At 34.5% G+C, this 14,815-nt stretch overlaps 2 protein-coding genes across 2 annotated transcripts; both read left to right on the top strand.

Annotated features, from left to right (window-relative positions):
- Positions 1-704: 704 nt before the first annotated feature.
- LOC130817338 (uncharacterized) lies at positions 705-3,779 on the top strand. Its single transcript, XM_057682975.1, has 2 exons — positions 705-890; positions 2,610-3,779. Exon 2 carries the CDS (start codon positions 2,712-2,714, stop codon positions 3,495-3,497), a length of 786 nt encoding a protein of 261 aa, XP_057538958.1. The 5' UTR covers positions 705-890; positions 2,610-2,711; the 3' UTR covers positions 3,498-3,779.
- Positions 3,780-5,174: 1,395 nt separating this feature from the next.
- Positions 5,175-14,782, top strand: LOC130817337 (protein EMBRYO SAC DEVELOPMENT ARREST 30-like). The gene is made up of 10 exons (XM_057682974.1): positions 5,175-5,599; positions 5,725-5,809; positions 8,379-8,449; positions 8,555-8,643; positions 8,774-9,017; positions 10,442-10,554; positions 10,997-11,087; positions 11,771-11,899; positions 12,433-12,986; positions 13,584-14,782. The coding sequence occupies exons 1-10, from the start codon at positions 5,429-5,431 to the stop codon at positions 13,999-14,001; spliced, it is 1,965 nt and encodes a 654-aa protein (XP_057538957.1). The 5' UTR covers positions 5,175-5,428; the 3' UTR covers positions 14,002-14,782.
- Positions 14,783-14,815: the final 33 nt, after the last annotated feature.

Here is a 14,815-nt window from a genome sequence, read left to right as displayed (position 1 = left end):
TTGAACAATTGAACAATTTATGCTTAAAATTGAACATTTTAATTGCAGAATTGATCATACCTGTATCAATCATATTAATCTCGACATTATCTTCTTCGTTTTCACCATAAACCACCATCATTTGTCCTTTATCAAGCGTCAAATCTGTAAACAACAGATTATCAATTATATATCTTTGTACAATATCATTCTACATACGATTTTCGTAATATTACCTTTAATTTCGTCTACATATCTTCGTGATGTTTGTAATGTCATTTTCATGTCAAATTCATTCATTAAATCTTCCATTACATACATTTTGAAGTTAAAATGTTGATTTTCTTTGATTGAAAGAAAAAATTTCAGAGATTTTCAAAAGAATTGAAGAGAAAATCCCGTTTTAATTTGTTTCCTTATTCGTGTGAGTGTTTTGGCGGTTTGAAAATGGGTTTCTTTGATTGCTGTTTTCAAATTTGGCAGTTTTTATATTTGTAGTTTTTTTAAAAAATTTATTATTGAAGATGAACTGGAATGTTTTGGGCCGTCTCAATTTGAGACCGTTTCGGCCAAGACTAGCTGGTTTTCTTTTCAGTTTTTTTAAAATAAATTTTGAGCCAATCCATATTAAGGCGTCTCACAATAAACGGTCTTAATAAAAATTTGTCTTAAAATAAAAATTTGTGTACTTCTATAAAAGATAATTGGGCATTACGGTTAACGCCGTCTAACAAGTCTACTCTAAACTTCAAAAAGAGGAAAGAACAACTACACTTCTTATTTTTCCTTTTGTGAAGGGCGAACTTTGTGACGCCTCACAAGCACGGAGAAGCCTTGGAAAGCAGCGTCGTCCACGAAGCGCCGGCAACTTATCTCGCTGTCCACCGTTCTCTGTCTTTCATATTGTTCAGGTAAATGACTTTTCTCACCAATTTCTTTAGATCTGATTTCTTATGCTTGATTTCTGATATTGCTTGATTTTGCTTTTGCATTTTCAATTTTGAACCGTTTTCGCTTTGATTTTATTGGTTTTATGTTTGATTCAACTATAATTTATATTAAAATGATTGTAATTCAAATATGATAACAAAAGTTCAAACAAAAATTTGAATTAGGGTAAAGTATTGTTTTTTGCGCGGGTGACTTAATGACTTAGCGTAGGATTGGCGGATAGTGTTTGGATTATCTGTTCATGTTATTTGCTTGATTTTGTAACGAACTATATGCTTAGAATACTATTTAATTGAATACGAGATTGCTTTCGTAATAAACTAACTTCATTCCTGAACCAGATAATTAGATATAATTGATTTGTTATTAATTTGGAATTAATACTCAAGTAATGTGGAGAATTTTTAGTAGTTTGCTTATTTCAGATTTTGTTTGATATGTGCACCACTGATGACTTTAGAGTTCTGCTACTAAATTTGTGAAATTTTTTTTTAGTGAAATTGAGCAAGTATACAACTCTTGTAGCTGACGTATCTGGAATTAGATGGGATATTTAGACAATTAATGACTTTCTGAATTCAATTTGCTCAAACTGATGTTGTCTTGAATAGAATAGAAAGTTTTTCTCCCTGTTCCACTAGATTGCTGGCCCGTTTACTATCCTCCTAGTAATTTTATTTCACTGTTGTTGATTGAGTTTTCTATAGAAAAAGTTGAATTCTTTCATACCACTTCAATTAGTTTCTTGTAGCTATGTTGGAGTGTGTTAAACCCTTAAGACTTTGTGCAGAAACACGTTTTCTGATTTTGGGCTGTCCGTGTTTGCCAATTAAAATAATTAGACCCCAAATAATTTGTATAAACGCAAAACTTAAGATCATAGAGATGTCTCTTGTAAATTATTATGTAAAATTTGTTCGGTTAGATTGGGAGACTAAAACAAACAATGAACCTAGAAAATTTGGACCCTTTGAAACGAGAGGAATGTGTTTATGGTTGCTTTGCTCACTCTCCTAGATGGCCGTGTATCTATTCGGGAGACTGGTAAAATGCTATGATATATAAGTTACATGGCTATCAATCAATTCGGCCATAAAGATCAAGGCGGTTGTTATCATGGAATTCACCGTTATTAGTGGCACACAGCCGAGAGCTCCTTAAGTCCTGATTTGCATTTTCTCATTAAGTTCATGTCCATTAGATATATTAATTTTCTAGACTTACATGTGGTTGTGTTGCTAATAGTGAAACAAGAGTCTTTTTGTCAATACTACTGGACATGGATTGTTTAGCTACTTTTGGTATATTGTTTAAATGCTCAATATTGGCTTTGTTTCTCTGGCTAAGTTTGTGCTGATTAGTGGAAAAACCTGTAGTTATCTATTTATTATAATCTATTATGTGGACAATGTGGTAAACTCTTTGATGATTTCAGTGCTTATTGTTTGCTGCATATGATGAAACTTTGATCAATACTGTATTAGCTTTCTGTTAATACTTATATAGAATCACTTGTGAAGATATGTTTGTTTAGAATTGAAATATCAGCTTTTTGAATACTTATTTTAATTGCGCTACTTCTTGCACTTGTTTGTGGAAAGCTCCATTTTCGTATTACCTCTGTTAATTGCTTGTGGAAAGTGTTTTATTACTGAGTCTCTTCTTTTTGGGTTTTCCAGGTTTTAGAAAGAGGTTGTTGTTAGTTTGCACTTTCTGTTTACTGCTTTCCGGTGCAATAAACGCGTTGAATAATTGTGACCCATTGGTAACAAGGAGTCTCCATGTCGAGTAAAAAGGAAGAGAAAGCGCAAGCTGCAGCTGATAGAATCAAAGCTGCAGCCTTGTCTGCTGCGAAGGGTCTCAGCCGAGCCCAAGCTGAGAAAGCAGCAACTGCTGCTGCCAGAAATGTAAATGCTTATGGACAGAAGGAAGAGGGGCCTAGCAGATGGCAGGAGAGGAAAGAAGCTAAGAGACAGATGTACTTGATGAGTACTGAGAAGGCTGTGAGATTGGGTGAGAGGAAGGATCTCAAGGCTAATATGTCCTCCACCGGAGGGGTAGCTTCTCAATGTCAGAAGTGTTTTCAAGTTGGGCATTGGACTTACGAGTGCAAGAATGAGAGGGTTTACATCTCTCGTCCCTCCAGGAGCCAGCTTCTTAAGAACCCTAAATTAAGGCAGAAATTAATGGCTTCATATAATGAAGATAATCCTGACATTAAAAAGGAGGAAGTAGAGGAGAAGGAGAAGAGTGACAGGCGAAGGAAGAAGAGTAAGAGGAAATATAGGTCAGACACAGAGTCGAGTAGTGATAGCGGAGCATCAGAGTCCGACTCTGATAGCAGATCTTCTTCAGGTACTGGTTCGGACTACTCATCAGAGAGTGCTTCTAGCTACAGCTCATCATCAGATTCTGAAGATGAGAGGAGGAGGCGGAGGAACAAGAAACAGAAAGGACGGCAAAAGAAATACAGCTCGTCATCTGCATCTTCAGGTTCTGACTCAAGCTCAGAATCTGATTCAGCTATGAACCGAAGGAATAAGAAGAAGCACAGCCGCAGACGCTAGACAGCTTTAGAAGATATGAAAGCGATTGACCTTCGAAGGGGTATTAGGGTGCCTACGGGCGTTCTTTTTCTCCTTCAAGATCACGCTTCTACTTTTTCTGGAGAATAAACCTAATTACTAGGATTGTACCTCCTTAGTTTCCTGGTGAGGAGTAGAAAACACATGCTGATGGTACATCTGTTCAATCTTTTCCTTTTTTAAGCTATTTATTTAGCTATGTTGAATGTATTGTTTTGAAATATTGGTGTTTGTTGAATTTTGAAAGTCACTATTTTCTGTGTAGATGCTTGTCTTAAACTGCTTGCAGATTTTAGTTTTAGATTTGTTAATTTTATCATTTTTTTGGGTGGTGTAAATAGTTTTTTGTTCTATTTTGTTAGCTGATAAATCATATTTCATGCATATTGAGTTGACCCCTTTATATTATATACAAATGACATTACATCTTATCTGGTTATGGATGCATAAGAAAATTTATAGATTGAAAAGATACATTAGAATTGTTTTGATGTTTAGTTTTACAATACCAACATTTTAAAAGTCTAAATGGAAGAAGTATTAATATTTGAATCAAGTATTTCCTATCCCCTTTTTAATTTGCCTGTGGAAAAGCTAAAGTAGTGAAAATATAACTCAATTTTTGATAATTTTGTTTGGTTTGAACTAATACAAAAATATTTACTCAATGGTTAATTAACCAGTATTTGACTTGATTAAATGGTAAGTGATCCGATTTAGATCAAGTGTTGATCAACTTGATCATGTAATCCTTATCTTTTTGTTGATTGTTATGCATGAAATATATGTACTCCTCCTCATATTCATTATTGTAGAATCCAAGCTTAGAGTTACAGTCAACAACTTAGTATCTAGCACAAGTCATAATGACTAACAACCAAGTCATTTTTAAACTATTTCAGTTTTATCCCAAAGAATCCTTAAACGAAGTAAATTCGACTTCTAACTTACAAGGTTGTTAATCAACTATGACTCATATTACTTTTAACGTAATCAACTTAATCGGTAACTTATACCAAATAAAAACTTTAAATTTTGCCGACCCAAATATCAACTAAATCATATTACACTTGAACTATACTAGAAAAATGATATTATCAATGTGGTCATGATTTGTGAATGGTGACTAATTTATAAAAATAAAAATACACATTGATTCAAAGAAGTGAAAGTAGTTGAAATTGAATCGAGTTTTCTTTGAGTTAAATAGCAAATATCACTTTTCAATTAGGGTCATGGGTTCAATTAGCATTTGTTTAACTCTTTCTCTCATCTTATCTTGTAATCCCAATTTAGAAGAAAAGAATAATAATAAAAAATAATCTAATATTTTACTTATTTACTGCATAATCCCACATTTAGATTATTATCTAATAATTCAATATTTATATCTATTTACTCTTAGCATACTTAGTCAATGATCTGAACCGTTACATCCCCACCCCTTGAACCCCACTATAACCTCACGTCCCCACCCCTCTTCTCTCACAATGATATGTGTTGGGAGCAAATATATACGAATAAAAAATAATGAAAATAATTATTAACTGAAATTATGTATAACGGATAAGTCCTTAAATTATTTTGATAATTTTAATAATAAAAAAGTGGTTGATTTCGGTAATCATAACGAGCGTAGCTTTTCCTTACCGTCAAAACCGCCGGGCAAACCGAAAAACTTAAACTCGATAATAAAAACAAGACAATTCAACGACCAAATATTGATTAATACTTGATATAATAATTAATTAATTAAGACCAAAAACTGGGAAATTGGGATAATCAAGAAATTATGCTTCTTCCATAGAAGGTACGAAACACTTCACAACCCAACAATACTTTTCACTCTTCCTCTCAAATGGTTTTTTAGATCTCAAATTTCAATATTAAGTTAGATTCTTCCTACACAAACAATGATATTCAGATCCAAAATTAAATGGGCAGCTCTAGGAGGACTCATCTTATCAATTGTTTCACTGGGTGTTCACTTAATTCTTGCAAAATATTCTACTGATAATCTTGTTCACTATCATTCAATCAGTATACTTACTGATGATTTTGGTATTTCTGTTGGAGGAACTAGGGTAAAGATCATTATTTTTCTTTTTTTTTTTTAGTTCCCTTTTAGTTTGGATTTTAAAGTTTTGTTTTTTTGTATTTGTTTTTAAGTGGGTTTATAAATGATGGTGTTTTTATTGGATTTGTGTAGGTTTTGGGTTACAAGAAATTGTGGGGACATGTGAAATTTCTTCAATCCTTACAGCCTTATTCTAATCCTAGAACTTCTTTTCCTGGTAATTTTATTTTCTGGGTATTTGATTGCTTTTCTTAATAAAGTAATGATTGAGTCCAAGTTTACAGTTTGTTGAGTTTCTGTGTTTTTCTTTCTAGCATTTTGTATTTTTTGATGCAGTTTTTTCTTTCATTGGGAAAGTTGTATATTTCATGATACAAGTGTAGTGTAAAAATGCGGTAACAGTAGCGATCATGATAACTGAAAGTAATGCGGTAACGGGACTGATGCGGTTATCGTAATGCCAAAATATCGGTCAAATCACAAGATATACCTTGATTCGGCCCAAAATACGGTGTTTGTACACCTTTACAACGCGGACAATATCGGTTCATTTGTTTTGAAAACCTTTATAACGTGGCTGATGCAATACGATGCGGCCTTGTTTTTACACTATGGATACAAGTTTAGTTTAAAGTTTGGAACTTTGATGGGTTAATGTAGTATATATTGTGTTTGATTCATGGTATTTGAGAAAGGTTTTTGAACTTTGTAGACACTTTTATGTTGCATTCTGGCTGATGAGGGAAATATGTTTCCCCGTTTGGTTCTACATTGTAGCAAGGGGTAGCAAAACATACATACTTTTACATTGAATAAAAAGTTAGGATTAATGGTAGTTTAGTATGTTAGTCCTCTAAGCTAGTTGAAAGAGTTATGGGTTACAAATCTGAATTCATTTTATCAATCTTTGCTTTTAAATCATTTTTACATGATATTTTACACTACCCCTCTAAATTCCTAGATCCGCCATAAGATTTTTTTGAGGAAGGGTTTAGTCCACCCTTGGCCATTCTCTTGTATTTGAACTTCGGGCATTGAAGCTGGATCACACAATTAGGATTAGATTTAATTAGCCAAATTTAGCTCTTTAAAAATATTTTGGATTGCACAGCTATGCGTGCTTCCACAATCGATGATGGTGATAAGCTCTAAATTGATCATTTTTGAAAGTAGAGTTCCTGACAAGGCATGTATGTCAACTTGAATCTTCCTTTGATCGTCGTGCCATCACTAGTGAAATTATTTTTCTTGTTAGGTGTTGGAACTGTTGGTGCATGGACAAACTATTTATTGATTTTGTTTACATCAATTCAATGGAATTAAGTTTTATTGCTATCCCAGCTGATTCCTGGATTAATTTTGGCGCCAGTTATGTTTGGTTGATGAGTTTGGGCAGTAAATAGGGTTTTGTGGGTTTGAAAGGGTATATTGTGAATGGCTTGGGTATTGAGAAGTAGATTATCAGTTTAGGTATGAAAGCTTGGCAGGGACACGTTAGAAAATATGATATTTGGTTATATTTGAAGCAATCTCTTTGCGTCTTGACTCTTGATTCTTGTGGATGACTTCAGTAGATAGTTTATTGGTTCGTGCTGTCAACCTCGTCTTGATGTGATAGGACTTTGGCATTGATATGTTGCTTCTTGGTCAAAGAATCAAAAAATATTCTTGTTGCTTGGCTTGATAGAATGCAAATGTAAGAATCAAGGTTGTGACTAGAGGTTTTCATTTGGGCCATCAAATGGATTTCAGATCAGGTGTTTTGAATCGGTTCAAAATTGGATCTTGTGTCCATGTGGGTTTTTACATAATTGTGAATTTATTTTTGGTGTTGGGTCAAATCGAGTTTGGTAACTAGGTCATGTAATATCGGGTCGTCGTTCTGTTTTGAACACCTCTAGTTTTGGTTATACCTAACACAAAAGACTTAATGTCATCGTCCATGCCACTAAATTTGATATTAAAAAAGATCGAGGTCAGAGCCCAGAGGAGCTAACATACATCACACAACAATGCCAAAGCCTTAATCCTAAATCATATACCATAATGTCTCACATTTCTGATGCAGTTTATTGAACTCTTCCTCAACTTAGTTTATACTCTCTCCAAAACTTTGAGAATTATAGATATAGCTCTTGAAAGCCCTTGCTTGATAAAAAGCTGAAACGTCCACTAAATTCTCCACTCATGCTTGTTTGATACAAAAATTTAGCCATGTTACTTTGGATTGTGTACAGTCTTCTGTTTACGAATAGAATTTGAGGAGATTTCCAAAGGATAAGAACTAGTGAATAAAGAAGAGAAGAGCAGAGAACTAATGGCCCGTTTGGTTAGTGGTACTAAATGGTGGTAATGGGATTGATTTATAGTGTAAAATTTCATCAAAAATTCTATGCCATTCCTATGGTAATGAAACTTTGATCACAAAAAATTTTTTTGTTTACAAATTATCACCTAATACCACCGCTCCGAATGTAATACTTTGGAATGAATTCTATAAAGAAAATGAGATGATTGAAGTTGGACAAGCATGGATATCAAGGTATCCAAGAGATTTTTCAACTAAAATTACACTAGTTTTCATTCCCATTACCACCATTTAATACCACCTACCAAATGAACCGTAAAGGTACAAGAGATAATAAGATTGAAAATGACCAGAAAGTGAAGGAATTGGAATTTAATTATTATGCCTACAATTGACGTCAATGAGCATGTTTAATTATCTTACTATTTTACCCCTACAATTGACGTTATTAGATCATAAATCAAACTTTCTATTGCAGAGCCAGCTGCTCGTAGCAACGGTTTCATATATGCTAAAATATATGGTGGGTTCGAGAAGATTAGAAATTCGGTACATATTGCTGAAAAAATTTCTTTGTTCCTTTGGCTTCTCTTTCATATTACGGCATTTGGTTCAAATGATTTTTTTCCTCAGTATTGTTTTTTGGTTTAATAGATTGCTGATCTTGTCGCTGTAGCCAGACTATTAAATGCCACATTGGTCATCCCCGAAATTCAAGAAAGTCTCCAGTCAAAAGGCATCAGGTTCACTTGGACCCACTTTAGTTCGCATTTGAGATTTCTTTCTAAATAAGGGGGTAAAATATCGGGAGATCAACGATTGCAGTCGTTGATTCAAATAATGATTGCATCTCTTTGTTGCTTGTCGTTCCAGCTCAAGGTATTCAAGCTTTTCGTACGTGTACAACGAAGAGCAGTTTGTATCTGCATTGAAAAGTGATGTTTTAATTGTGAAGACCTTGCCTCCAAAGTTGAAGGAAGCTCGAAAACAAAAACGGTTTCCGACTTTTAAGCCTACCCGCACTACTTCCCCAAGTTACTATATATCAGAAGTTTTACCCACGTTGAAAAAAGCAAAGGTTGTCGGTTTAGTCATCTCTGATGGAGGTTGTTTACAGGTATTTTGTGTCCTTACTCTTGTGTCTTTCCACTTGTAGATTCATATTCTGAACAGTTTTTTTTTACTTATAAAATATACTATCCAGTGGCAATCATGGGTTTCTAGGGGTGACTTGTAATGTATTTTTGGTATTATAAATGTTTTGTAGTTGATTTTGTGTGGAAATCAACAATGGTATACTTTTGAGCTGTGCTAGATGGAAATCATGTTAACTAAAAGTTATTTTCCTATATTTCTCGATAAATGGGTCAAGTAACTTTTTTGAAAAATAATCCAATCTTTTACTCATCCGCTGCGAATAATCCCACCTTTGGAATATTTTCAAATAATCCAACCTTTTGTATTTTTTTTCTCCCAGCATACCCAATAATCTAAACCACCATAACTCCACCCCCTAAACCACCATAACCCCACCTCTTCCCTCATCCACAGGGTATGCAAGAAGTAAATATATATACTCCCTCCTATTCACCCTACTTGTCCCATTTAGTTTTTTAGACTTGCCGAGGCAACATTTTAACCCTTAATATCTCAAATTATTCTTAATTAAAAATTATAAAAAGTTGATATTAATAATCTTTGTATTGAGACGAATGAAACAAGATCCCACATGACTATGTTTTAACTTATAGATTAAGAGTAAAATATAAATTAAGAGTGATAAGTGAATAGTGCCCAAAAATAAATGGGTCAAGTAGGGTGAATAGGAGGGAGTATAAAAAATGAGGTTGTTAGGAAATAATCAATAGGTGGGATTATTCAAGGTGGGTGAGTGAAATGTTGGATTTTTTTCGACAATTTTTTCTATTTTTTAGTGGTTGGGTATAGTTCTTTGGCTTCAGTTTTTAATGGACTATATTAAAGTGACTCATTAAATTACGTGCAATTCTAATCTACCTGAAGTTTTGGGCATGAATGAAATATATGTTCTAGAGAAGGGAGGTCAATTGTCCTCACCATCCATCACCTATGTGTAGTAGGTTGGTGTTCAAAGATAAAATTATGTTGTTGCTCGTGTCCTATTGTAGAATAACATCCTCATGTTGCAAATTTGCACCTTGATATCAAAGCAAGGTTGTTAATTTGTTATGGTTGTGACTTCTGATGGATTGCACTACTAAATAAATGTCTCTTTCTTTGATCTTTGTTTCTTACCCTATTTTATTATGTCAATGGCATAATCTACTTACACGTGTTTGACTCTGATTGATTAATTCCTAAAGTGAGAAAGATAACCCAATATTTCAATAGAAAGCCTAAGGTAATATTTCACGTTTATAATGTATTCATAAATTGTAAAACAATCATTTGCAAATTAACAAAACTAAGATGTTGTTAGTCACAAAATACAATGGTTGAATTTGCTGTAAAATTGGTCTACGACTTGTTCCATGAATTTTTTGCTTGTGGTTCTTCCTCCAGGATGCCCTTCCTTCCAGCTTCGCAGAGTATCAGAGGCTAAGGTGTAGGGTTGCTTATCACTCATTGCGCTTTAGAGCAGAAATTATGGCGCTTGGACATGAAATTGTGATGAGGTAAATGAATAATTACATGTACAAGAAGACAACACTTTTTAGTAGGGGTACTCAAAACCCAATACCGGATCGATTCGGATCCAGAAATCCGGATATATGGTTTTTAGATAGTGAAAATCGTGATCGAGTTCCGGTCCGAAAAAACCGGTTATTCGGAGAGTGAAAATGGTTGCCGAGTCTATGACCATATTAAGCAGTGCATGTGCCTGCAGTGCAATCCTCTTTCATTTGTATCTCTTTTAGGTGTTCTATACTTCATTTAACGAAGAGATTACTCTTTGTGAATGAATTATCGACCTTCTGGCTCTTTTGTATTGTTTGATACTTTAATTGATCTTCTCGACATAATGTCTTGTTTTGGAGACTAAGGAACCATTCTGTGATTGCGATTGTTTCCTTTTGCTTTTTTATGAATAATCTGAAAGAAACTATTTCTATTCAGGTTACGAGCTTCTGGTCAACCATACCTTGCGTATCACCCCGGCCTTGTTAGAGATGCATTAGCTTATCACGGTTGCGCAGAGCTTTTTCAGGTTTACTTTCACCTTTTCCTTCAAACTTGTATGTTTAAAAATAAAATAATACTCCTTCCGTTCTTTAAGGAATTTCCTATTTGCCATTTTGGGTGTTCCATTTGTTGTTCTCATAAAGAATCTTTCTATTTATATCACAAATTTTGGATAAAAATAACCTTATTCATCCTCATTTTAATATTTTAATAATACTTATAGTCCCCACATATATTCCACTAACTTCATTTTAACATTTTTATATTCCTTATGGTCCCTAAATGTTTCACACTAACTTTATAAAAACATTTTTTTATTACTTGTAGTCCCCATATTTTTTCCACTAACTTTCTTTTAATATTTTTTAAATGTTTAGCATATCCGTTTTTCCTCCATCAAATTTATTATTCAATAAAATAATATATCCATTATTCAAAAAGTAACTACTTTTCTTAATTCTTGTGAACATTCTTTGTGGGAAATTAAGAAATGGAGGGAGTATTGCTTATTATGCAAGGATCTGATAAATTCTAATCCCTAAGTTGTGGACGGGTCATCAACAACTTTAGCGACTTTTGAGATGTCATGCACATGTATCTTTGTTACATCATCGTAATGATATTTGATATGCAGGAACTAAAATGTACATGACCTTTTCGTTAAAATGTAAAACCTTGTGCTATGCTGATTTGTCTTTTCTACATCAGGATGTTCACACTGAACTGATACAGTATAGGAGAGGACAGATGATTAAGCAACATATTATCAAAGACGAATTAATTATCGATTCACATGCACGGAAGTTAAATGGTTCATGCCCCCTTATGCCCGAAGAGGTATTGATTTCTGATTTTATAATAATTTGAATCTTCTGATTTAATTATTATTGCATGATAATAGTAGTTCAGCAACAAATGCAATTAAAGTTCAAAACACTCATGTGATTTTAAGAAAATTCACACATATCGGCCACAATTCGCGTTATTACTCTATTATAGCCGTTTTCCGCAACACCGAGACCGTTTCCGCAAATGCATCAACGACTGTACTTTTTTCCATGTGGGAGACTTAAGAAGAGGGCGGAGAAGACCAAAGATGACTTGGAGGACTGAAGTGGAAATGGATATGAACTTACAAATTGAAATGGTAGAAAATCTAAATGAATGGGGAAGAATCCAACAATTTAATAAATGCCTGAAAAAGAGACCTCAATGTTTGGTAGTTATCGTCATTTCCCTGAAGCACGTTTGTCAAAATATGATCAAAACTTCAAAAACACCTTGTATACGATTAACCTCCAAAATTCAACGGTGCATGCAATAGTTATTTGAGCTCGTTTTTTATGCTCAGCGGTTCTTTTGTTCTTCAGGTAGGTTTGTTGCTTCGAGCCATGGGGTATCCTCCACTCACAAGAATATATGTGGCAGGTTCAGAGATCTTTGGTGGTCAGAGGGTTTTGATCCCTCTCCGTGCCATGTACACCAACTTGGTAGACCGCACCTCCTTGTGCAATAAACAGGAGTTGCTGAACTTGATCGGCCCCGAAAAACCACTATCAGAGGATTTCGTTGAGCCACTTCCATCTAAAAGCCCGCAACGGTTCAAGGAAGAATGGGAAAAGGCTGGTCCCAGGCCTAGGCCACTTCCCCCTCCACCCGACAGACCTATCTATCGTCATGAGAAGGAGGGATGGTATGGCTGGGTTGCTGAGACGAATGTAGAGCCAGACCCCTCACAAACCGAGTTGAGAAGTCAGGCACATAGACTCTTGTGGGCCGCTCTTGATTATATAGTGTCAGTTGAAGCAGATGCATTTTTTCCGGGGTTTCATAATGACGGCAGTGGATTACCGGATTTTTCAAGTTTGGTTATGGGACACCGACTTTATGAAATGGCCTCGTTAAGAACATATCGACCAAATAGGTACTTTCTGTCTGAGTATTCTAACTTTGCATGTTCTGTTTTTACTTTAATCTATCCGCTCTTTTTACTCATTTATTGTATTTTTTCGGGTTGGAAATTTGGGAATAGGAATTCGGAATTCATTTTCATACACTATATATGAAGGGGTTGTTTGGTAAAAAGCTTATTAGGCAATTTTAGCTTATTTTGATACAAATAGAGGGTTGGATAGTCAAACTATTCAATGCTTGTGTTTGGTAAATTAACTAGTTAAAACAACTTATTGTTATAAATAAGCTGTTTTTGAACAAGCTGCTTATAGCATCGGGTTCAAAATCACCTGGTCAAACCAACCATCACCGGAAATCAGCTGGTTAAATCAGTCAATGTGATCTGCTACCAGCCATCAGTTGTTTGCCAAACACCCCTGAAGTCCACATGTAATAAATGATTCACCGGAAATACCCAATAATGTTTATTTTGCTTAGTAACAACTAATGCGTAACCTTGATTTGTTGAATAAATAAAAAAGATATTTGGAAAATGAGCGACCTTTTGTTAAACTCATTTCACTATTATTCGAGTTTCTGATAGGAGCCATACGTTTATGTTCACCAGGAAATATTTGGCCGAATTATTCAATAGTAGCAGTGAAAATCGATACCATCCCAAACGCAGCTGGATTCTTTCCGTCAGAGAACATTTGAACAAGAGTATAGGCGAGGAAGGTCTTCTAAAGGAACTACGTCTACGTCTTTCGAAGTCCACTTCTTTTCTTTCGTACCCCATTCCCGAGTGCTCTTGTCGGATACCAAATCCTGCCAAGATTTCGAGTTCAGTTTTTAAAGGTGTCGATGAGTGCCCTAAATGGATGGAAAAAGGGCTAAAAGTCGGCTTACAAGACACATTATTTAGTGGAAATGAATCACAAGAGGATGATGCCGAATTAGATAGGCAGCTGGAACCCGAGGAAGAGAATTCAACTGAGACACGACCATCATTGGAGCAGGACGAAGAAATGGATCCCGATGACTAGAAGTTATGCAAATATGATTCATTCTTCTTATAGTATACGCCCTTGAGGGTGCTAGTCGGAGTGTACTAATGCACCACGGACAAAGATTTTTTTTCATTTGTGTCCATCATATTCAGGAGACATTTCGAGATGCTACGAAGATCGGTTTATCTTCTCCAAGAGTTTGCCTCGAGCAGTCGAGCCATTGCAAGCATATACTAAATGTTCAATGAAAATATTTCTTGGGAAGCTGCAATTTTTGGAAGCTAATTTAAGAAAGTTCATTTTCTTACATTCTTTTATTATACAGGGATTCCACACCAAGGTTATATATTTGTCTTCATTGTTTTTATCTTCATTTTGGGAGAAAATCATTTTATTTACCCATAGAATTAAATTTATTTTTCTTCTTTTTTGTATATCAATGTATTTTAAATCTTTTGAGGCGATGTATAATTTGTTGAGGTATTTCTTGTTGCCATTAATTTTGATTAAAATAACTTGTTATTAATGGTTAAAATAACTTGTTATTAATGGTGTTTTTATTGTCATCTACTCCCTCTGTTTTCTATTGACGTTAATAAAATAAATATCGTAGCTAAGAATTTTAAGGACATGGAAAGTAAGGGGAGAGAGAAGAGAAGACATTTGGACATCCATTTTGAAAATCAAACGATTATTTAAAGTCAAATTTTTGTTTCTCCGACTAAAGTCGGGTAATTTTATAGATTGAATCGCACTAAGATTTCTAATTACCATTACTAATACACATATTACAAGAATAGAAGGACAAACGTTGAACCACTATACTCTCAAAGTCATTAACTCGTAACTA

This window comes from Amaranthus tricolor, chromosome 7 (assembly GCF_026212465.1).
Source record: "Amaranthus tricolor cultivar Red isolate AtriRed21 chromosome 7, ASM2621246v1, whole genome shotgun sequence".
NCBI classification, from domain to species: domain Eukaryota; kingdom Viridiplantae; phylum Streptophyta; class Magnoliopsida; order Caryophyllales; family Amaranthaceae; genus Amaranthus; species Amaranthus tricolor.
The sequence above is the reverse complement of the archived record's forward strand: the minus strand, read 5'-3'. Positions and strand labels throughout refer to the sequence as shown.

What these genes read in the sequence shown, in the direction of transcription:
- LOC130817338 (XM_057682975.1), top strand. Translation starts at nt 2,712, where the DNA reads ATGTCGAGTAAAAAGGAAGAGAAAGCGCAAGCTGCAGCTGATAGAATC.
- LOC130817337 (XM_057682974.1), top strand. Translation starts at nt 5,429, where the DNA reads ATGATATTCAGATCCAAAATTAAATGGGCAGCTCTAGGAGGACTCATC. An exon ending in TTTCTGTTGGAGGAACTAGG is followed by an intron (nt 5,600 to 5,724) that starts GTAAAGATCATT and finishes GGATTTGTGTAG; the next exon opens with GTTTTGGGTTACAAGAAATT. An exon ending in AGAACATATCGACCAAATAG is followed by an intron (nt 12,987 to 13,583) that starts GTACTTTCTGTC and finishes TATGTTCACCAG; the next exon opens with GAAATATTTGGCCGAATTAT.